At 38.0% G+C, this 23,775-nt stretch overlaps 1 protein-coding gene across 1 annotated transcript in view; it reads left to right on the forward strand.

Annotated features, from left to right (window-relative positions):
• Window positions 1-23,775, forward strand: part of Cntn3 (contactin 3 (plasmacytoma associated)) — a 319,768-nt gene that overhangs the window by 283,228 nt on the left and 12,765 nt on the right. The window contains exons 14-20 of the mRNA XM_005383763.2: window positions 3,711-3,828; window positions 4,628-4,786; window positions 4,885-5,034; window positions 6,265-6,335; window positions 8,636-8,870; window positions 11,333-11,448; window positions 21,116-21,302. Of these exons, the coding sequence (XP_005383820.1) occupies window positions 3,711-3,828; window positions 4,628-4,786; window positions 4,885-5,034; window positions 6,265-6,335; window positions 8,636-8,870; window positions 11,333-11,448; window positions 21,116-21,302 (1,036 nt within the window). The remainder of the gene's footprint in view (window positions 1-3,710; window positions 3,829-4,627; window positions 4,787-4,884; window positions 5,035-6,264; window positions 6,336-8,635; window positions 8,871-11,332; window positions 11,449-21,115; window positions 21,303-23,775) is intronic.

The raw sequence follows: 23,775 nt of genomic DNA on the forward strand, positions 1-23,775 counted from the left end.
GCACTCTGGAAGGCTGAGGCAGGAGGATCCCAAATTTGACACCCCCCACCGTGCAATTTAGTTATTTAGAGAGAACTTATCTTAAAAGGTAAAAGTGAAAAAGGACTGGTGATTAGTTCAGTGTGCATGATCTACATTCAATTTCCAGTACTGGAAGCAAAAGGAAGAAAGAAAGGAAAAGAAAGCAATTCTAGCTCAGCTTAGAAATTATAAAAATTTCAAAAAGAGAAAACACTGAGCATCATTATGACACAAATGTAATTTTAATACAGCTTTCTGAGACCCAGGAAATGACTTCTGGATTAACTCTACCTCTGACACTGCCATCGCCCCAGCCCCACTTAGCTCCCTTCTTCCTTCCTGAGCTCCTCAGATAGACTGTCCTCTCACCTCCCAGTCAGTGCACCTGTACATGTTTGGTGCCGACCTTTTTTTTTTCTCTCCTGCTTTTCCCAAAAATCTTCTACTTAGCTTGATTTTTAGTTGAGCAAAACCCCAGAAAATCATAAATTATTCTATATATTTTAACCTTTCATTACACTGTAATTTGACATTTATTTGTGTAGTTCTTTGATTAATGCCTGTTTTTCAGCTGATGGCTCAATAAATACAAGGACTGTTTTTCTCCTCTCAACATTTTATCACTAGGAAAAATAGCATTGCAATTGTTTAATAAAGTTTTCCTGTGAAAGAAGATGGAGTGAAGAATTTCACTTGTTTAGATAAAGAGCAAAATAAAAGAGAGATTGTAAGAAAGGAGAGATACATCTTTTACTAAGGGGAAGGAAACCAAGAGATGGGGGATGAGAAGGGAAGAGGGGATGAAAAAAGAGTTAAGATTATACGAATATCCCAGTTCCGCATGAGGAATGTTATCATATGTTCTGCAAACAGGGACTCATAAAATACATTAAAATTGAAAAAATAACCCTTATAGTCATGTAATTTGCCTGTTTTGGCCAATTGTCTTATTCAGAGCTGAGCATTTAGTAGTGTATCTGTACGCAATTGTAACTGCTTCTGATAGCCACTGCACTTTACTAGAAGACACATGAGCTTTACGTAGATGGCTCAATAAATTTCCACAAGATGAACATTCATGGAGTCAGCACTGAAATCAGGAGACAGGACCTGATCCTCATCCTAGATTTGCCCATGGTACTTATTCCAGTAATAAGCATTCCTTCAAAGATGACCACATATACCCCTCCCGCCTAATATTTTTCTCATGTTCTCTATTTTACCTGATTTGTGTGTGTTATGTTTTTCAGACTCAACCACGCTGATCTGTGTATATAGTTCATTCATTCGCATGGTTTAATACTATTTCATTAAACAAATACTGCACTGCTTTATCTGTTTATGGTGGTGGACATTTGGTTGCTATTTTTTAGCTATGCATGTACTCTGGTAGACATACACATGCTTCTATAGGGTGCACACTAAGGGATGGATCATATTTTATGCAAATACTGTGCCTTAATGGATTCTTTCCAGTATATTTAAGGAGTAGTTACACCAATTTACACTTTCATCAACAATATTAATAGGTACAGTCCCACATCTTCAGCAGGATTGGAGAACGAGTATCTGTCCCTTGCATCTTGCAATGGTCTGCACAGGGTATGTGTCATGTGATTTTATTTGACCTTTAGTACTCTTTCTAAATTTGTAAACATAGCTTGTTTCACAAGTGTGGACCATGTTACCTTAGCTTGAGTTTATATCCTAGAGGGCAGGAACCATATACTAGATAAGTCTCAGTCGTTAAATTTAACACAGCAAGCATACAATGTACTTTTGTTAGGGTAAATCTTGCTTCTGCCTATTAAAAGGCAGTAACAGGTAGGGATGGAAGACCTCAGAAAAGAAACAATATGAATGTATTTTATCAAAATAGGCAAACATTGATGAGCAGATCCCTCTTAATATTTGTTAAATTTTATATTCTTTTTATGTGGTCATCCACTCAACTCTGTAGTTATGCTGAAAAAGCCAGTGGGTCCCATTATATACATGTCTTAGTTAATTGCCTCATTTCCTACTCTGTACATCAAAAAGATAATTAAAATTGTATTTCCTCTGACAGTGCATTTTCTCTGACAGAGCCTGACTGCATTTCTTTAGGAAGAAAGTTTTTTTATGATTTAGCTAAGTTGTTTCTATTTCATTACTGATTAGTATCAAAAGTCAGCAGAAGTCACAGTCTCAATACTGAATTCACATTACTCCTTCAAGAAACAATACTGTCTTGTGCACCTGAAAGTTATATCTAGATATCTAAGGACATAAAGAAAGTCCTGCTAAAATCCTTTTTTACCCAGTAGCTTTCAAAATAAGCAAATAAAGGAAGGGAAGAATAATACCCTCATCCAAATGCCTTGATCATATTAATAGTTGCTGTTCTTCACCGGAAATAAGAGATTTCTATGGAAATGATGATCACCCTCCTGTGAGTATATAGAACTCGTAAAACCTGAAGAGATTGTAAAGGTCAGCAGGCACTGAAGGTTCTATCCTGGGGATAAATTTCTAAATAACCCAGAGGAGAAAAAGGAAGAGGGAGGGAAAGAAAAAAGCTCAACTTCATGAAAGTAAAATGTGCAAACTTAACAGTTTCTGGATTATCATTTAATTATAGCCATCAATCACCTCACATCTGCTTTCTCCCAGCACTCAAGAAATTCCATCTGAAGCCATCTGATCCATCCAACAGAGAATATGTAGGTCATTAAGAATCCTAAGGATGGGAAGCAATATTTAAGAAATTAGTCCATAGAAGATTTTAGGAAATTACCTAAAAGCATGACAGTAGAATTAATCTTTCCATCAATTCTAGGAAAACCCAGGAGGAAAACTGTCTTTAATTAATAAGATGAATATGGTTTATTCTTCTGTACCAGGTCAGATAGCCTGGTGATAATTTTCAAAGGGACTATCTTTCTCAGTAATTTTATTTCAATCTATATTTTCACTAATGTGTGAAACCAACCTGCAGTTAGTCATGTTATAAACATGACTTTACAGTCTCTTTAAATGAGCACAATTTCAAGTTGAGCTGTTGGAAGTACATTCATTTTATTAATTGGTACTGGGGGATGCCAACAAACATCTTTATGGATAACCTATTTTAAGGTTTAAAATGTTTCATTTTTTTCTCAGTGAACAAACTTACACTGACTGTTTCTAAATTTTACAGCTCAAAAATTAAATGGTGTTAGTCTTTTCAAGCTCTAGTGAGTTTAGAAAAGTGTTTCTACCACAGTAATCCCCTTGTTTTGCTGCATTTATCTCCCACTAGATCCCTAAATGCTGCCTTCTTCTCAGGTAGATAATTGCAGTGGGGTTGGAACAAGACAGGAAGTGAGCTGGTGCTGAGCAGTGTCCATGAAAAGAACTGTCACCCTGGTAGAAATAAATAGACCCTGAGACCATAATCTCTCCCTTCAATTATTTCTAAAACCATAAATGCCCAAGGAAAAGCTAGTCATTTATTTGTCTACAGAAATATTTGTCTGCAGTCATGTATGGTTTTTAACTTATTTTAGTTCTCTATGGCACTAATTCCTATTATAGCAATCTTCTCTCTAGTACCACTTTTGTTTTCCCACTAAATATGGATTTCAACACAATGTTGTTTTGGCCCATAGCCTTTAAAATTCTTTCTGTTTTAAAAATAATGACTTGTTTATTACATATTTTCCCAACAGAGTTCATCTGGTGATTTAATGATCAGAAACATTCAACTGAAACACAGTGGAAAGTATGTCTGTATGGTCCAAACTGGGGTAGATAGCGTTTCCTCTGCTGCTGAACTTATAGTGAGAGGTAAATGTTAATATCACTTATTTTTTTTTAACTTCACATGTTAACTGAGCATTATTTACTGGAGAAAGAAATAGAATGAGAAAATAAATGAGCGTAAAAGTTATAATATTGATTTGATTCCCCAGAAATAGATTTTGGCAATAAAAATGGGTGTTAATTGAAAGAAATAAAAAAGTTGAACTCTGCTTTCAAATTGTTCCCATTGTAATTGCCATTCCTTACCTACCCCCAAGCTCTGTTTTGAGCATGCCATTAATTCAGTAAGTGTATTTTATATGAGAATACTGTGTGGATGTCTGCTTCCAAAAGAATCAAAATTATGCACAATGCCAGAGACAATTTGCCAACCTGAGCTGCTATCCATGGTGCTGATTCGTCCCTGGCCTGAAAAATGACTAGAGTGCATCCGAGAATAAAACGCTTTAGACAAGAGCAGTGCAAACTACAGAGCCACACCGGTGGCTTCAGGAAGAGGCATCCCACCAAAGCAGGGGGCACTGAACTGAGAAAGGTATGGGAATCCTGCTAAATAGAGGCCTCCAAAAGTAGGTGTCACTTGCAATCATGTTTTCTTAGGATTTTGGAATTGCTGTTTTACATCCAGATTTAAGATCTAACAATGGAAAAGTGAAAAAAGAGATAGTATTAGTTCCAGGTAAATGGCCCTTTTTCCTAAGTGCTTTTGCAATTGGAGTCCGTTGGAGGTATTAAAGTGGTCATATGACATTCTCTTCACTATGGTAGAAGAAGATGACTTTATGGTATTGCTACCCTTGGTTTGCATTCTTGCCTTCCTCAGGTTCACCTGGGCCACCAGAAAATGTGAAAGTTGATGAAATTACAGACACAACAGCCCAATTGTCTTGGAAAGAAGGAATTGACAACCACAGCCCAGTTACATCATATGCCATCCAGGCTAGAACACCTTTCTCTGTGGGCTGGCAAACTGTCACAACAGGTAAAGGGGAAGGACAGATGCCAGGGGCTCATACAGATAGATTTCAGATTTGTACTAGAGCATGCAAACTCTTACTTATCTGAACTGTTCCTTTATAGTGCCTGAGGTCATCGATGGGAAAACATACACAGCTACTGTGGTCGAGTTAAATCCTTGGGTGGAATATGAATTTCGAGTTGTAGCCAGTAACAAGATTGGAGGTGGAGAACCCAGTTTACCCTCAGAAAAAGTAAGAACTGAAGAGGCAGGTTAGTGTTTTTGCTTTCTGTGTAATGAGTTAACAGATCTCTCTGGGTGCATATTTCACTTCCCTTTGCCCATAGTCTCAAGGCGGGCAGAGGATTTGACTCAATAATCCATGGTCACAATTATCTAACCTTTCTAACGGCAGAATCTGCCATATGGCATTTGTCAAAAGAAACACATGTAACTGATTCTGATACAGTGTGGCATTTCCAAGAGTTCATTGCATCATAAATGATCATTAGTGCATGTTGAGTGAATATGTTTTTGTCACTTAAGGTTATAATTACTATCTGATATAGTTACCCTGTTAGCAGGGGAAGTGCTGTTTTCATATATAACAAGCATTGACAAATTGGTAAGATAATGACGTTTGGGAGTTTCACTGCTCGGAAATCTCTTTCTCCCACCAAGCTCAGCAAAATGAGCTTCAGCAATTGATGAATATTATATTTTGGCCTCTCAATTGTTAAATTAAGAACAAATTAGCGTTTTGAATTATCATGTGAGTCATCTACTAATAGAAGCCATAAAACCACTTTTGTAATTCTAAAATATCTTAATATTAAACCTCAAAATGAGAAAGTATGCATAGCATCACATAGACAGGGCTAAGGGGAAAGCCCAAATACTTCTTGTAAAATACTTCTTGTTTGCAGAATCTGTAATGTTAATTAATACGAACTAAAATGATATTTGGAGTAGAACTAGCATGTCATGTTAGGAACTGGGCCATGATAACAGATAAGGAATATGTTTTCCATAATTTTAGCGATGTTGTTTTACTCAGGAGAGTAAGGTTTTATGATCAGTAGAGACACAGTGCACGCCTTAGTGTCCTTTGCTCACTTAACACGTATTTGGGCCATGTCTGCTGTGTGCTCAGTACTTGTAGATATTTCACTACTTCTGTGAATATGACAGACATTTACCTTCACAGAAGTTACATTGTAAATGTGTCATAGGGTTTACTAAACATAGAGTTCTTTCTGTTTGGGGGTGAATCTGACATCTGCATGAAGTTTATAGTGAATATCTTCTCACAGGATTTGAGGATTTCAGTCTTTGTTATTCTTACGGAAGGCCAATATCATTCTGACACTTGTACCCTACTTGGAGTAATCACAATGATTAAATTATTTCAAATACTAAAAATAAGTAACATTGAACCTTCTTTCAGATTAATATTACTGTACGCAAATAGGGTGTCATCTCTGTCTCTCTGACCCACACAGTTCCAGAAGTGCCCCCTTCTGAAGTCAATGGAGGAGGTGGAAGCCGGTCTGAACTGGTGATAACCTGGGATGTAAGTGTTTGAGCAGCATCTTCCTCATTGGGATGTTCCTATTCTCACAGTCATAGCTTCCTGTGTGATACTACGGCTGTTGGTGTTGGCACTGGCACTCTTGGTGGGGATGCTGGCGCTGGCAGTGCTGGTAGTAATGCTGATCGTGTTGATACTGGTGTTTATGGTGGTGCTGATACATGAGGATAATGGTGCTGATGCTGGGAGTGGGGGTGCTGGTCATGAGGGTGCTTGTGTACTGGTACTAGTACTGGAGTTGGTGGTAGCAATGCTGGTGCCACCAGTGTTGGCACTGGTGCTAGTGGTAGGGATGCTGGGGCTCACAGTGTGGATGCCAGTCATGAAGATACTGGTGCCAGTGCAGATGCTAGTGTGGAGGTCTAGTGGTGCTAGTGCTGAATGATGGCGCCAGTAGTGATGATGGCTCTGCTGATGCTACCGCTGGTGGTATTGGTAGTGGTAGTGCTGCTGCTGACACCCACGGTGCTGGTGGCAGTCATGTTGCTGGGGTTTGTGTTGGTTGTAATGATAGCAGGGCTATTGATGAGAATGATAGCAGTAGTGCTGGTGCTGATGGAGGTTGTGCTGTTTGTGAAGATGCTGGATTAGTCCTAATGCTACTGAGGGCAGTGGTACTGCTGCTGGTTCTAGTGATACTAGTACTAATTGTGGTACTGATGGTGTTGGTGGTGTTGCTGGTGATGGTATTGGTGCTCTTGATACTGCACATATGGTGTCAGACTGCTGATTTCTCTGATAGTACTGTTTCTTCTGGAACTGGTGCTGGTACTCACAGTGGGATTGCTAGTACTGACTGGTGGTAGTGCCAGTACTGGTGCTGGAAGTACAAGTGGTGCTAGTAGTACTACTATTGAGACTGATGGTATTGAGGATGATTGTCCCAGTAATGGTGCTGACAGTGGTGGTCTTTGTGCTAATTTTAGTGATACTGATGGTACTCTTGATGCAGTACTGGTGGTGGTACTGGTGGTGCTGTTGCTGGTAGTGCTTCTGACTCTGGTGTACTGGTAATTCAGATGGTGGCAGTGTTGATACTAGCAGGTGATGGCAGTGCTTGTTTGGGTGTTAGTGGTCATGCTGGTGGGACACGTATTGGTGGTGCTGATGGTAGTGGTGCTGGTGCTGGTACTGCTTCTAATGGTGCTGGTGCTACTCATGGTATTGATGGTCATTTATATGATGCTGATGCTGATGCTGATGCTGTTGGTGACACAGCTAATGGAGTACGCACTGGCGCTAGAGGTTCCAGTGCTGGTGGTAATGCCAGTGCTCATGTGGCACTGATACGGGTGGTTTTGATCCTGGTGTTAGTGGTATTTGTGACGGTGGTGGTGGTGTTCCTGGTGCTACATAATAGTAATGGTGCTCCTCATGCTTCTGATGTTGGTGATGATGGTGGTAGTTAAGATTTTTGAACGCTCACTCTGTGCCACCACTAGTTCTATCATTTTGAATGTATCTTTCTCATCCCATTTTGCAATATTTTGTAGATGTAAAAGGCACAGAGGTAATAAACAATTTCCTCAAGGTCACCTGGCACTTTACCACAGGGATGAGAGTCAAATCCTAGCAGTTGACTCATACCATGCCCTGAAAGCTTTCCCTGTAGCCCTGAATTTCCCACTGTTGATGTCACACATTCCAGCAGATGCTTGAGTCTCTTTCCCTATCATTGCCATCCTCTCATTCTTTGATTCATATCATAGTGGGGGAAAATGTAATTAAGCTGTTTAAAGTCACAAGGTATTAGTACTAAAATTATCTGCATTTGAAAATGTTGGTGAAAAATAAAAAGGTATGATCTCATGATGGATTGTCAGTACAATTTTTATATGACCCAGATACATCTTTGGTTTAGTAAGTCATAATAACTCTCTTAATCATTATATACTTAATCATTATATCCAGCTGTAATTTTGTTGTATAAAGTCAGTATTAGGAACTAGCTCAAAAAAAAAAAAAAAGATTTAGATTTCAAGCATGTCTGATTGAAAGAATACCTTTCTGAAAGCTCAGACTTGGGACAAATGATGTTTGGAAACCTGAATAATTATAGAACATTCTAGTTAATGATCTGGATGTTTATGAATGAGTGGAATATGTTTAAAAGCAGCTAACTTGACCTTCCCATTAGTGCTTTTCTTCTTTTTTTAATCGAACTCCTTAACACAGTGTCGATTATTATTCAATGACCTTTACAAAAAGCTAAGAATGATAGTTGCATTTACTTTTTCTTTGCCGTCTGTGTAAGGGTGACTTTGTATGTCCTTTCTTTGTAGCCAGTCCCTGAAGAACTACAGAATGGTGAAGGTTTTGGGTATGTGGTTGCCTTCCGCCCTCTTGGGGTTACCACCTGGATCCAGACAGTGGTGACTTCTCCTGATACTCCAAGATATGTCTTTAGGAATGAAAGCATCGTGCCATTTTCACCATATGAAGTTAAAGTGGGTGTTTATAATAACAAAGGTGAAGGACCATTTAGCTCAGTGACAACAGTGTTCTCTGCAGAAGAAGGTATGGAAAATAGCAGTCTAAATCTCATAAGGCAGTTGTGCTCAAAAACTGACTTAGAAGTTCTTTTTGACTTTAGATATATTTTCTTCAAAAGAATAATAATCAAAATTATAGTTAGATTCTTAATGCAAGTCATTAAGACTGACCATAATTGACTTGCAGTGTAAGACTCAGTGGATCATAAGCAGATATATCAGTTCACTAAAATTGAGTTCATGAGAATTCCATCTGAATTCCATGTTGTGGGGTAGGAAATACCATCATTAGCTCATTTTTCATCTTGGTATACCAATGAAATAATCCTTTGGAGCAGCCTTAGTCTAAAGCTTATAGTGACGCCTAAGGTCCAAGAAAAGGATATTAGTGGTATATTGAGGACAAAAAGTATGACATTCAAGGATTAAGACTGTGTAACTTTAAAGGATATGCATTCCAACTGGTACAGATACATGCATATTTCACTCTGAAACCATTCTGTTATGCTGCGTTTCTTTTAAGCTGCTCCAGATATTGAGACATCTACATTTTCTCTCAAAGGCTCTTTAGAAAATTGTAACAAAGTTAGAAGGATTATACAAAATTGCCACTTTATTTATCTATAACAACTGAATATTGGTTATATCATGTACTTCTACCTAATAAAGAAGACAGGATGTAACATGTATTGAAAACTTACCATCTGCCAGGCATGACCTACTTTAATTTTCCAAATAACAGATAAATTGTTGGCACTATTACTATTCTCCTTTTACAAATGAGGGAATGTAAACTCAAGGAAAGAGATCGCTAAACATACCAAAGTCTGTTTAATAAATTTCCAAGCCAATAGTTTCACCCAGGACCGCTGGCCTTCACCAGCCTAAACTCTTGCCACAGTGTCCCTCCCTTCATTCCAGACATTGCAATAAATTTCAAAAACTAAAAATAATAATTGGACTCGGCTTCTCTGAGGAGTCTCACCATGGTTTTGGGTTTTGTTTTTTATTTTCTACTGCATTTAAGTAGTACTAAAGTCTTTGGAAAGGTAAGTGCCTTATCTTCATATTGTATTACAAGCCAGACTTCATTTTCAAAAGCTACCACAAATTACAAAGGCAGGTTAGGGTTCTGGGCAACAATGATGATTAAATGGGGGAGGTTTTGGATGGTGCTTGGCCTGTACTATTAGACTTGGTACCTACAGGGACAGGGAGGGACAGCCACAGCCTTTTATCTGTTTCAGCCTCCCTCACTTCTGTTCTGCTGTCAGCATTCTTGCCCCCACTGATTAGTTAGTAAAGGGCTTTCTGTTCAAACATCAGAAATAAATTCAGCTTGCCTAAGAAAAAATGGAGAGACTTATTGGAACTCTGCTAGTGCCTCCTCTGGGAATCAAGTGAAGAGTTAGAAAGCCAAACTCATGAAGAACTTTAATCAGAGAAGCCCTGGGGCTCAAGAAATGATATGCTCCTCTAGTATGCCAGTGCCAAGTTGATTGACCCCAAGCACTCCTCATCTCTTCAAACTAAGGTTCAGATTCTCAGGAGAGAAAATTGAATAGGTCCATTCTGAAACCAAGACTCTGTCTCAGCATCAAGCAACCATAACCAAGGAATGACATCATTTAACACAGGAATGGATATTGAGGGATTGAGGATTCTTACTCAGAAATGAGTCTTGAGAAAGAATCACTGTGCATCCCCAAACCCCAAGAGTGTTTATTAGAGAAGAATGTACTTACAGCGTATAACGTGTGTATGTCTTATCTCTTTGAAGTGCCTACCATTCCTCTAATGTAAATGTGTCCCATCTGTGGGCCTAGGCTAGAGAAGACTCTCCATGCTTATTGAGCAAATGAACTTTGTTTGACTTTGACCTTATTTAGCAACACAAAAATAAGTGGCAGTTGTAGATGTAGGAGTTCTCAGGCAGCTGGCCTGAGATGAAGGGGAAGGTAACAAAGACAGGGTGCAGAGAACAGAGGTAAATAAGGGAAGGAAAGGAAGACTAAAGAAGAGGTGAGATGGGGCTGGAGATTTAGCTCAGCGGCAAAGCGCCTGCCGGGCAAGTGCAAGGTCGTGAGTTCGGTTCCTGGTACCAGAGAAAAACAAAAAAAAAGCAAAGAAGAGGTGAGAAGGAGGCAAGTGTAGGCTGCTATGGCCATGAAGCAAGGAAAAGCCTGTGGCCGTGATGCCAGCTCTTCCTAAGCTACAGACAAGTTCTGGTGTTTTCAAGACATGGGCATAGGAGGACGAGGGATATAGCTCAGTGGCACAAGTGCCCATCTGGCAAGTACAAGGTCGAGTTCAATTCTTGGTACCAAAAAAATAATAATAAAGTCAAGACATGGGCATGTTGTCAAACATTTTTACAGAATATATATAAAACTTTCACGTTCTAAAATGCTTTGTAAAAATACTTTCAAATTTTTAAAAAAATTTAACTGCCAACATTAATATATTTCAATATCTGTTCCTAAACAGAGCCTACAGTTGCCCCATCGCAGGTATCTGCCCATAGCCTGAATTCCTCAGAAATTGAAGTTGCATGGAACACTATTCCGTGGAAGTTGAGCAATGGACATTTACTTGGCTATGAGGTAATTTTTTTCAACATTAATTCCTATTTGTATGTTACCACATTATCTTGTGTTCATTCATTTAAAATTCTTCATAACAGTAGCAATCTTAGGTGTGTTCTGTCTTTAGTTGAAATTTTCCTACCAGCACATTGTTTCATCTGATGATCAGTGGATACTCAGTTTAACTTAGCCCATTGAATTACATAACTTTAGTTTGAATGCAAAAGGAACTGACAACTAATAGGAAAGGAAATCACTTATCATGAGGGTGAAATCTATTACATGGTATGTTATTGATCTTTTCATTGCTAAAACAAAATACCTGGGAAAGTCAGTTTAATGGAGAAAAAGTTTATTTTGGCTCATGATTTCAGAGGTGTCAGTCAATGGCCAACTGGATCCATTGCTTTTAGGGCTGTGATAAAGCAGAGAAATCATGTCAGTAGTCTGTGCCAGGGGAAGGCTGGTTATTTTATAGCAGTCAGGAAGGAGAGAGAGAAAGGAGGGGAGAAAGAGAGTCAGAGTTAGAGACAGAGTGGGAGGTATGGACAAACAGACAGAGACTGGTCTAGTTCTCCTTCTTTTGTTCTAACTCAGCCTTTACCATACCAGATGGTACTGTCCACATTCAGAACAGGCCACCTACCTCAGTTTGCTATCCCACATGCCACTCATCTCTAGAAACACCCAGACACACCTAGAAGTGCACTTTTTCAGTCTCCTGGATACCTCTTAATGCAATCTAGTTGACAGTCAAGATTAACTGTTACAGATGGGTCGACTTAAAATAAAGTTAAACCCAAACTCAGTATTAAGTTCAGCATTTGCTCATGTCAGTGGGAAATCATTTTTCTCCAGCTCTTTGGCTTACTTTCTTGGTGATCTTGTTGTTGTGAAATTCTCTTCTAGGCTCTAGAGAACTTAGGTACCTGTAATGTAATTCTTGCTTCCAAAGGCTTTTTTGTTCAGTGAAATAAGATGAAATACCTAAAAAATAAAAGGGATAACAACACCACATGTATTGAAGGTTAGAACTTTTCATTCAGGCAGAAAATATTTCAGTAAAAAATATGAGCTATCTTGACAGGATTCATGGGGGTGGTGAGGTTTAACAGAGACTTAAAAGGGAACAAAAGCAAGCATAGAGGGAGTGAAAACATCCCAGATAGATCGATGTATATTGTGCCAAGCAGAGGCATAGAGGCCATCTGCACAATAAAATTCCATGAGAGTGGGTGATTAAAGAAAGGTGCAGGCTGGTCAGGTCAAAGATAGCTTTTGAATCCTATGCATAATTATTTGGACTGGACCCATATTTAGTAGGGAATCGTGAGAGCGAGAAATAACAATATAAAATAAAGTTTTGAGAAGATTTATCTCAAATGATAAAGCAATGATTTTATAGGGGTCACAGTAGTTGAGTTTTCATCTCCATCACAACAGTCTTCCTAGGAAACATCCTTTGCATGTCTAACTCCTGATTCAGTGACACAGTTACATGGGCGTGTTCACATCCCATGGATACATATCCTCTACATACCATCACAGCCATAAATGCTTGTACTGTAGAAGCCACTTGATAAGAGGCCAGTGATCTTTGGGCCATAAGCTGAGTCAGTCACATTCTTGTTTGAGAAGTTTAAGTAAACAGTATGGAGATTATAGTTAATAAGCGTGATGCAGTCAGATTTATGGCATAGTTCACTTTTCTGGTGATACAGGCATGGGCAAGCAGCAGAGAGCTGATCTGTACAGCTGAGGTGGAACAGATGTGTCTCCTGTCAGCTAAAGAATAAAGGAAATGATAGGCAATGAAACCTCAAAGAGAGCACAGTACAATAGCTCTTTGACAAATGCCCAATTCTCCTGTGCCCTGATTATATTCTTTTCCATATTACTTTGCCTTTCTCCCCAGTAAATTCGTTTTACATTTGAGCAGCTTTAAAAGCATTTCTGTTCTTTTATCCAAACAATCATTGACTTGAATAAAGTAGAGAAAGAAAGACACTAAAGCACTGATGCTCAAAGTAAAGCTCATGGATCACCTTGTCCAGAATTACCTGAATTGATCATTAAAAGTGAGGAAATCTTTCTGCGTCTGGATTATTTGTCTGACCCTAATATGCTTCAGGTATCTATGTTGTTGTAAAAAAAATCTCATTGTTCCTCTTTATTTTTAATTGGAAACTAACATTTGTGTACAGTTATGGTGTACAACGTGATGTTTTGAACTATGCATGTATTATGGAATGGCTAAATCAGATGAATTAACACATGCATTACCTGAAAAAAAAGAAAATAAATGAAAATATTTGACATTGCTCACTTGGGGAACTGAGGTGCACATCCACCATGAATAACTTTGCCGCTTATGCCAGGATCACAATTCTGACTTAATTATACCTTGTGAAATAATTAAGAGAAAAAAATATATATATAGGCTTCAAGCATTATAGTACTGTTAGCAGTTATTGGTGATTACTGGATAGCATGGGAGCAGATAGATTTTTTAAAAGAATATACAGGTTTAAGTTATAAGGAGTCTTTTAGAAAGGATATTGTGAATGAATGAAGAAGTACATCGCTGTTGGTCATGTCAGGAGAGTGTTTTATTTATAGAGAGAAGAGAATCCTAGTGGAGCCCTGCTGCTTTGTGGTTAAGACCCACACCATTTCAGAATTACACAAGCCTCTATTCAAATCAATTGGATTAGGATATGAGCTCCACAAGGGACAGGGTACTCTGCTTATTTGTTTACTGATGTTTTCCAAGGACCAGGAATAGTATCTTGCACTCAGGATGGTGGGGGCAAAGAAATCTGTTGGAAGTATGCAAAAAAATGTGTCGATGAAATAAACACAGTTTTGGCTTTACTGTCTCACTGCTGCATGTCCTTGAGCAGGTTACTAGTACTCTCCAAGGCTCAGTTAACCTAGAGATAATACTAGTCAATAACTCACAGCTTCATTTGAGAATTAAATGAGACAAAGCAGCCATTGTCAAAATGGCCCAAAGAGACTTGCAGCTTCCACTTTGTCTGTTTTGAATATTGGTCTTGGGGGTGAGATTTCGTTGCAGGAAAAAAATTATGAACCTGTGAAGTAATACAGGAATACTCAGCACAGTCCCAGGGTAACCCAAGTAGCTATCATTCCTATTGCACTTGGGAAGGAGGCAAAAAGGGAAGAGCAGCAAGAAAATGGGACTTTCTTATATTAACTGGGGGCTGAAATGTATTAGATCTTATGTATTTTGTAAAGAACAGCAAACGGACTGTGCAAAGGTAGTATGAATGTTATACTGAAAGAAAACATGATTGAAAAATCTCTTCCCCAAGTGCTTGGTGTGTATAAAGAACGAGAAATAAGTTAAGAGAAATGTACTAATGGGGAAAATCTTAAATAATTTCTGTAATTCTACCTAGATAAAAATATGTCTTTTCTTAGTTTCAGTAATGATTTAAAAATTAACCTAGAAAACTAAATGACTTAGGAGAGTTATTTAATTATCAATCATGTGGCTAACTTTCTGGGTTGTGGTTTCCCCAATTTGACTTTAAAATTGTTAATAGCTGCTGCCTTCCTCTCATCTCAGTGAGGGCTGATCATGTGCCGTGTGGCATGCTGAGCACACATCATCATTAGCATCTAGACTAATTTGCTTTCTGATTTGACCAAGCAGTAGCTGAGGAGCTCATTTCCCTAGGCTCTAATTTATTTCATCTGCTAAGCCGGTATGCCCAGGCTTAGATCTTGTCTGGTGCCCTTTTGGGTAGAACAAGAGAGCCAGATACCATAAAGATGAGCCAGAACCTTTGAGCTCAGAGAGAATGCCTGCCTGAGGAACAAAGCTCCAGATTTCTTGCCTGATATACAATGTCGGTTTCTTTAAAGTCATGTTCTGTTTTGGAAGAATAATGTCCTGGATTCGCTATAGTCTGTTACATCCTTTTGTGAATAACTACAAGAGAGAAGCTTGAAAGCACCCAACAAAAATAATGTTAATGTTAAATAATAATGTTAATTACCCTGCATTAATGTGTTGTATTTACAATATTGAAATACTGCACTCTATCCCATAAATATGTACCCTTATTACTTATTAATAAAAAATTAAAAGAAGAAAAAGTGAACCTTGAGAGAACCACCTGGATGCATCATTGAAACAAGCCTATACTAGGATAATGTGTTTGGGGAAATCTCAGAGTTTTGTAAAAGTTTGCAAGTAACATATCTCATGCAATGTAACAAAATGCCCGGCTGAAATTTCCTTGATGATTTCATTCAGCCTCCTGTTCCCAACAGCTGTACAGAATGTGTTTAATTCCCAATACTTTAATTAGAATAGAAAAAAAAGTTAAATATTTGAGTACTCTTTTTTTAATATAAAAATTCCATGGAAGAAAAGAGTCTCATTCCCTGTTTTGGTTAAAGAAGTCGCTACATACCAGCATGCATTAAAATATTACATACATGAATATGAGAGAGACAAAATGCATTAACGTGAGTGAAATGGAGGTTTTGGAGTGGGTGGAAGGGCTGGTTATGCTGGAGAGACGGGTCTCAGGGACCTTCTGATGAGCAGAGTGATGGGGGACCATAGTAGCTGCACGCTTTGCTGTCAGTGGTAGAGCTGTAGGACAGTGCTCAGTGCCTGGTGCTGCTGGGTGCTACTGTGCTCCTGGTTAAATCCTCCTGAACAAGCCAGACATTTCCTGGTGAATGAATAGGAGTAAATATTTCAGCCTCTCTTTTCTTCTTTTTTTCCTCTGCCTTCTATTGGTTAAATCCAGTGAGAAGTCAGAAAGAGTAAGGAGCTGACTGGCATGTGGAATTAATATTCCCAGGCCTGAGCACAAGGAAGAGCACAAAAGATAGATCTGAACTTTTCTTCTTAAAAGACCTTTGAGTGCATTTTTTCCCTGCTTTGTGTTTACTTACTGTGTCAAATCTCACAGCAATATGAAAATATTCGTCTTTCTAGAAGCCTTTAAGTCTACCTATAATTCTTTTAGCCTATTAAAACAGTATTTCTTACTTTATACCTGCTCTTTAATGGCCAAGAAAACGTGCCATTATCCAATATATTCTATAAACCATGTTTCATTTTATTTTAAATTAAATGAAATCTCTGATTCAGTGGTATTAACAACTCCTCACAGCAGGAACATTACTTTCACAATAGCCAAGGTACAGAAATAGAGGTTGCATTTTAAATCCTGATATTCTTCAAATTTGGATCTATTTACTTATCAAGATAAAAAATATGTTGACTAGCAAAATGGTTTTATGGCCCTGAAGAAAAACATTGCATTATCTCATAAGAAGATTGAAATATCACTGTTTGTAGATGCATAAATTATTAGGATTTGAATGACTAGCCGGGTGAGTCTCTGTGGTGGGAGAAATGAAGCATCTTTAAACTGTTTGTTCAAGACATTTGATGACTGCACCATATTAAGTGAGTACTTTAGTAGCCCCCTCATCTGTGGAAGATATGCCCCCAAGACCTCCAGTGCAAGCTAGAGGCTATGGAGAGTAAAGTTTAATTTATAAATTAGGCACAGTAAGAGGTTAGCAACAAGAACTACTAATAAAATAGAACAGTGATTGAAAATATACCATAACAAAGGTTATGGGAATGTCCTCTCTGTCTCTCTCTGTCTCTCTCCCGCCTTTCTCCCTTGCAGAATGCTTTGTTGTACTATAGCAACCCTTCTCATATTCACACCCAAGGTTGACTCAGAGTCAGTGAAACTGCAGTGGGTTAAACTGTGGTGTGGTGGCTGCTGTCATCTGTGCAGATCGTGCTGCAGTGGTAGAGCCTTGGTAACAGCCAGGACAGGCCCCCGTCCCCAGCGTGTGACTCCTCCTTATCGTCCTTCCTCCTGCCTTCTACTGTGCTAGGAATTGCAGTTAACTGCCTCCCCGGGTCAATTTATCACTAGCAAACCAAGATGCGGTGGCTCACCAGTGTTCAAGAGGCAAACTGGACTCCTAGATGTCCGGTGATGAACAAAGGTTGAGAACCACAGGTTGGCCTCTCTCGCCCTCTTCGCTGGAGTGGAATTGCCTTTAGTTTTTCCCACACTAAACTCAAGGTGGACTTACAATCTGAAATATGTGTTTATCTTCAGTTCTGAAAAGTTCTCATCCCTTTTCCCTGAGAATGTTGACTTTCTCTAATATCTCCTTCAGGGATATTGTTTGGAACTTTGTGTCCTGTCCTCAATTTCTCCTTGCTGGAGTAATTTTCATTTCTCTCTCCAGACTGTGTTCTGAGCTAATTAATTTGCCATCCCACCATAAGTTGTCAGCTTCGTTTTTATTGCTGGTTTTATTCTATATTTTTAATAATTGTACTTTTTGGGTCTATGAGTTCTGTGTTATTTTGCAAATCTGGCTGATCTTTTTTCTCTGTCTCCCATTCTTGCATAATGGATTCCATCCCTTTTTAATAAACATGGATATTTTAAACATAATAATTTGAAACTCTGTTTCATGTCAGTGTATGGTAGCTGGTCTCCCACTGGTCAGGACTGCTGACTTTCTTGTTAGCAGGGTTTCTCTTGTACTTTATAAATTTTTTCTCTCTGCTCATCTTTGTAAATGGCACCTTCATGTTCTGTGAACTTGATATTAACTCTGTTCTACACAATTATGTTTCTAAAGCTTGTTCCTTCAGCATTGGCACCTTTTCTTCTCCATCCCTGCATTGTGTCTGTGCCTATAAATTCCAAATTAGCATAGAGATATTCTGTTCTCTCTGTTGGAGTACTTTTACCGTTTAAAACCAGAATACAACTGAGAGGAAAAGTGGGGCATTTGTCTTTATAATTTCCTTCTGGACTTTTTTACCTTATTATAAAATGGTCTAAACATACGTAAATATTTTTGTGCAAAATTTTATGGAACATGTGAAAACCTTACAGAAATTTGGCAATATTAATGGCCCTCCTTTGTTCTCTGTTTTAGTTATATGTAAATGCATTGAAATCCCTAAGTTAAGTTATTTGAGAGATATAAGGAATGTTCACTAACAATATTATATTCAAATATGGTACATCTTTTCTCCATGTCTAAATATTTCTACTACCTCTCAGCAACTAAGAGCTAAAAATAAGTCTCCACTTCTGATACATGGAGATTGGGTAAAGTACTTTAAAACATACTCCTATCAAGAACTTTCAAGTACTTTCTATAAATGGATTTATAAGAAGAGATTCTACATGTCCATTATAGAATAGTCCTGTTTTATCTTTAACTCAGCCTCCTAAGAAACATATTTAGGCACCTGATATTGAAGTAATTTGATAAATCAGAGAAAGAGTGGCCCATGGATTAGAAACTAGCAAGAGACTGAAGCTTAGACAGAATGATCTTGATTGAATTATCTAACTCCTCTATCCCTCTACTGCCTTTTCTATTAAGGATTATTATAGCTCATATTTATATGATTTCCCCCAACCTGTGCTATGTCCCAGGCCACAAGTGTTCAGGCTGCCTATAACATTTTATTATAATTATCGATTATGTGCCATTTTTAATTAATAACTAGACAATCCTGTTGGACAGCAAAAGCATCTTATCATTTTTGGAGCCATCTAGACCTAAGAATCCATACAGAGTTTAATATTGGTAAATTTAAATTTGTACAAGCTGTTGGTATCCATTAGCATTTTGATTGGCTGTGGCTTTATAAAAGAAAATGTGTGTTCCTTTTGGTCCCAGTTCTTAGGGATCTCATCCTCCCTTTCAGATTCTTATACATCAAACAACTCTTGTCCAAGAGAAATACTCACAAATACATCTATAAAAATGGCATTTTGTATAAATTCAGAAGGACTTATAATTCCACTAGCACACATATGTATATTATACATCCTTGATGTAGTGCAGTACTTGGTTTGGTGCTTTGCATTCATTGTTTAAAAAGGAGATTTAAATTGTAATGCTATTTTTAAGAGAGAATTTCATAGTTGCTCATTAAAGCAATAGTAACTTCTACTGTCTTTTGCTGAGAACCTGAAAGTAATTATCTCTTGTGTAATCACATTTTGTTTATCTACACAGTGTTTTTACAACTAACCCCAAATCTTAGCAAATCTTAAACTAAGGGCATTTCACATGACTGTTAGAGTTTTCCTTTCCTTATATGAAAAATAAGATCTGTAAGTATGAAATCTGCCTTCCCCTAGTCAAGCAGAACTAGGTAAGATTCCCACTATTTAAAAAACATAAAAAAAAAAAAAAACTTGTTCAACTTGACCTGATCCCCAAGTCTCTTTATTCCCTTGTATTGGGAATGAACTCACAACCTCACCCATGCTAGGCAAGCACTCGGCCACTGAGCTATATCCCTGGATCTTAACTTTGTTTTTATTGTTTGTTTATTGTTTTGTTTTGTTTCATTTTACATAGACCCAAATCTTGATTGGCTGCAAGACTGCAAGCACTCAGGAACATTTGATAAATTCATTGTGCTCAAATTGCCATCTACTTGTACAGTTTGTAAAAGTTATTTCCTGTTTCTGTACTTTAATATCATAAATAGAAAAGTAAAAAGTCAGGGCAAAAAGCCATTTCTTGTAAGAAAGATAGGAGAGAGCATATGTCTTTACAAATGGAAAAATATGCCTGTGCTTTTAATATGCATTATATATTTATGCTAACTCTATGGTTCCCAAGTTAGAACATCAAATGGTAATACCTGGACCTATTCCTATATGAGAAATAGCTGTACTTTTGAGCTGGGTGTGATGGCTCATTTAGTCCTGGGTACTCTGGATGCAAAGGAGAATGACTTAACTCCAGAAGTTCAAGATCACCATGGGCAACAGATTGAGAATCAATTCAAAAGAAAAAAAAAGAATAATTGTACTTTTCATAATTCATTTTTTGTATGTTTTGTCACTGTTGATTTTGTTTCTTTTCTTCTTAATTCAAGAACCATCCAGATTTTATTATAAAGCATAACTACATTTCAAAGCATGAGTTGGAAATAATTAGGAAACATGTATTTTTATTTATTTTCCCTACCTTACTCCTTTTTTTACAAGATATTGTCACTAACATTTTTATACTATCATACCATATGCATATACATTTTTAAAAGTTTAAGATCATTTTCATGGTCCAGAATAATTACATTTATGAAAATGTAGTAATATCCATTATTTTTGAAATCAACTCTTTTGACTACTTTCTGGCTTCTCCTCTGACACTGTCTGCACAAGTGGATGTGTTGCCATTGGGCTGTCATTGCTGCAACCCTCTGGCTTTCTAATGATCTTGGCCTCACCATTCTCTTTGTTCACAGAAGGCACCTCCACTGTCCAGTGGAGGATGTACTGGGCTGCCAGGGTCCTGCGCTGCACGTGGGCTGAGTTGGTTAAGGGGTGAAAAGGGGGTGCAGCTCACTCTGTTGGGCAGGTAGATTTCCCCTTCATTCTCCCAATTATCACCTGGTAGTCTGGGCCTACTCAGCAGTCTTTGAATTGATCTACTTCATTTCTTTATGTATTTATCATCTGTTTCCTCCTAGAGTCTCTGTTATAGGTGACACAGCTGTCATTGAATACATAAAAGAATATAAATTGTATTGTTCATTTTCATGAAAATCACCAAGTGAAAAAACAAGTGCTTTTGTCCAGCCTTTGCATGTTTAGTGACTTCTGTCCACCAGGTACGGTACTGGAACAATGGAGGAGAGGAGGAGTCATCAAGCAAGGTGAAAGTGGCAGGAAATGAGACATCAGCCAGACTCAGGGGCCTGAAGAGCAACCTGGCCTATTACACCGCTGTTCGGGCTTACAACAGCGCCGGAGCTGGTCCCTTCAGTGCCACGGTTAATGCAACCACCAAGAAAATGCGTAAGTATAATTCCCATTGTGTTAATGCTGAGGAAAATTGCCTGCATTATGATAACCTCTCTCATCATTCTAACTGGGCACATCAAGTCATGAGTTCTACTGAATGGTAAGAACAATACAAGCTGCAAACGCTTGTAACTCCAGAGCCCACAGGTCCTTGTCTTGATCTCAGCAAATCTACAGGTAGAGACTCCATGTGAAATGAAAACTCTTAGTGTGGGGTGTTAAGTTCAGCTTCAAAAAATCGTGATTAATTTCTTTAGGTTTACTTTCATATATTTTTTTATTCCCCAAAGCTTGGGGGTTACTGGTAAGCATAAATAAATTAGAAATACTCAATAACTAGGCGTGATCTTTTTTTTCCTTCTCTTGTTTTTCACATCATCCAAAAGATAGCAATATGTATTAAAAGTTTATCACCAGAAGATCCCAGTCCCTGTGAATATATTGGTACAGTACTTTTAAAAATTGACCCAGGAAGGACATTGTTGCCTTCAAAGCTGAGTCTTTGTTACCTAAGAATTCACAGGTAAACTTCTGAACTCTGATGATAAGTTATAACTAAATGAGCCTAAAAGAAAGCCCCTGACTTGCACTGTGCAGTGTCCCATAAATATTTCCATTAAAGTGAGAGCATAATGTATATTTAATCCTTGTGTTGTGTTTGATGCATTCTTAGAATGCACCTGTTTGAGTTGCCATCATAGCCAAAGTGATGGAGAATTCTCCATGTCCCAAGGGCTTCATGCTCATTCCCTTCTTATTCCCCTTCCAAAGGCAAGGAAAATGGGTTGTAGCACATTGGTAGTTTTACTTGCAGGTAGTTGTTTTCTCAGTATTTTATATTCAAAATGTTTTTTAGTGAATATGTTTGCTTTTCTGGCTTTATGTGGGAATGAAATGATGATTTCACTTGGCTGCAGATTTGAAGAATGCATTCCTGATTCCATATATCATTTCCAAATTTGCCAGGAAATATACATTTAGTGGCTAAAATTGCTCAAGTCTCCAGTAATATAAAATTGAATATAATGGGCAACGATAACTATTGATAGTATATATATATATAAAATAATCCTGCTACTTCAAATTGTAATAGACCACATTAATTTGGTCAGAGAAATATGTATGCTTATTTTTGCACAATGTGTAGAAAAAAACGTGTGACTAACAACTTCCTTGCACAATGAGCATTTCAGAGCAAAACTTTAACAACAGAACATTTTAGTCCTGTTAGTAGAGTCCATTTGTAACAGCGAATCTAGCAATATCCTTGCCTAGTTACTAGGAGAAGTCTGAGCCGGTCTCTTTTGTGTGACACATAGTTGCTTTTAGACCCAGGAGCATGTGGATTTGAAAATGCACCAAATGAAAATGTTATGTATTTACAGCTTTTCATTAAATAAGTGAGGCTTCTCCCAGTAGCAATTCTGAATTTATATGGCCTAACTACATCATTACTTATTATTCAAAATAAAGTGTAACCGTCATGTTTCCATTTCGGAGATAAAATACCTGATACCAGCAATGTAAAGGAAGAAATATTTATTTTAAGTCTTAGCTTCAGAGGTTTCAGTGTCCATATTCTGCGGATGTTAAGGCAGAAACATCATGGTAGAAGAGTACAGTGGGCCAGGGCGATAGTTCAGTAGCACAGTGCCTACCTGGCAAGCTCAACGTCTTGAGTTCAATTCACAGTACCAAAAGAAAAAGTATGGTGGGAGGAAAATAGCTCAACTCCTGGCATCTGGGAAGAGTAGAGTGGACAAAGAGCCCCAGAGAGAAAGAGGCCAGATCTAATCCCTAAGGTCACATCCCATGACCCCCCGCCACACACACACCCAGAAGTTTGTTTTACTCATCTCCTGTGTCTCTTTTAGTCCAGTCAAGCTGACAGTCAACGTTAAGGTCATGCACAGCATCAATCAAAAATTCTGATTCCAAAAGTATACTCAGTTTTATTTGGCTCTTGCCTCTGATTGGGAAACTGGTGTCATCAGCCACTAGAAAATATAATTGTAAAACAGGGGGTGTCATAGTGAGATCAAGGAATAACTTACTGAACTGGGAAGGCAAAGAAAGTTACTGATTATAAGTCAATAGGAATATTATGATCGTGCTCAAAGGATAAAATTAATTTTTTTAAAACAGCAAATCCCTTTTATAATTCAGAGATTGCATGTAAATGCCTCATGTAAATTAGAAATTTGCACATACCCATGATGTTAGATAGTATTAATGGCTAACACGTAATGAGCAATTTCTAGGGCTAGTTATCAGCACTTTCAGTGAATTCATTCTTAATTCTCACTGCAATGCTATGAGTTGGAAGCTATTAGTATCTTCGCTTTAGAGGTGAAAAAGCTGAACTTTATGTAACTTTATGTAACTTTACAGAGATGGCACAGTAAGCAACAGGATAGTCATCCAAATTCAGACATATCGGTAACCACGGTGGTATCCTTTCTCTCAA

Source organism: Chinchilla lanigera, unplaced genomic scaffold, assembly GCF_000276665.1.
Source record: "Chinchilla lanigera isolate Chin_1 unplaced genomic scaffold, ChiLan1.0 scaffold00020, whole genome shotgun sequence".
Lineage (NCBI taxonomy): Eukaryota > Metazoa > Chordata > Mammalia > Rodentia > Chinchillidae > Chinchilla > Chinchilla lanigera.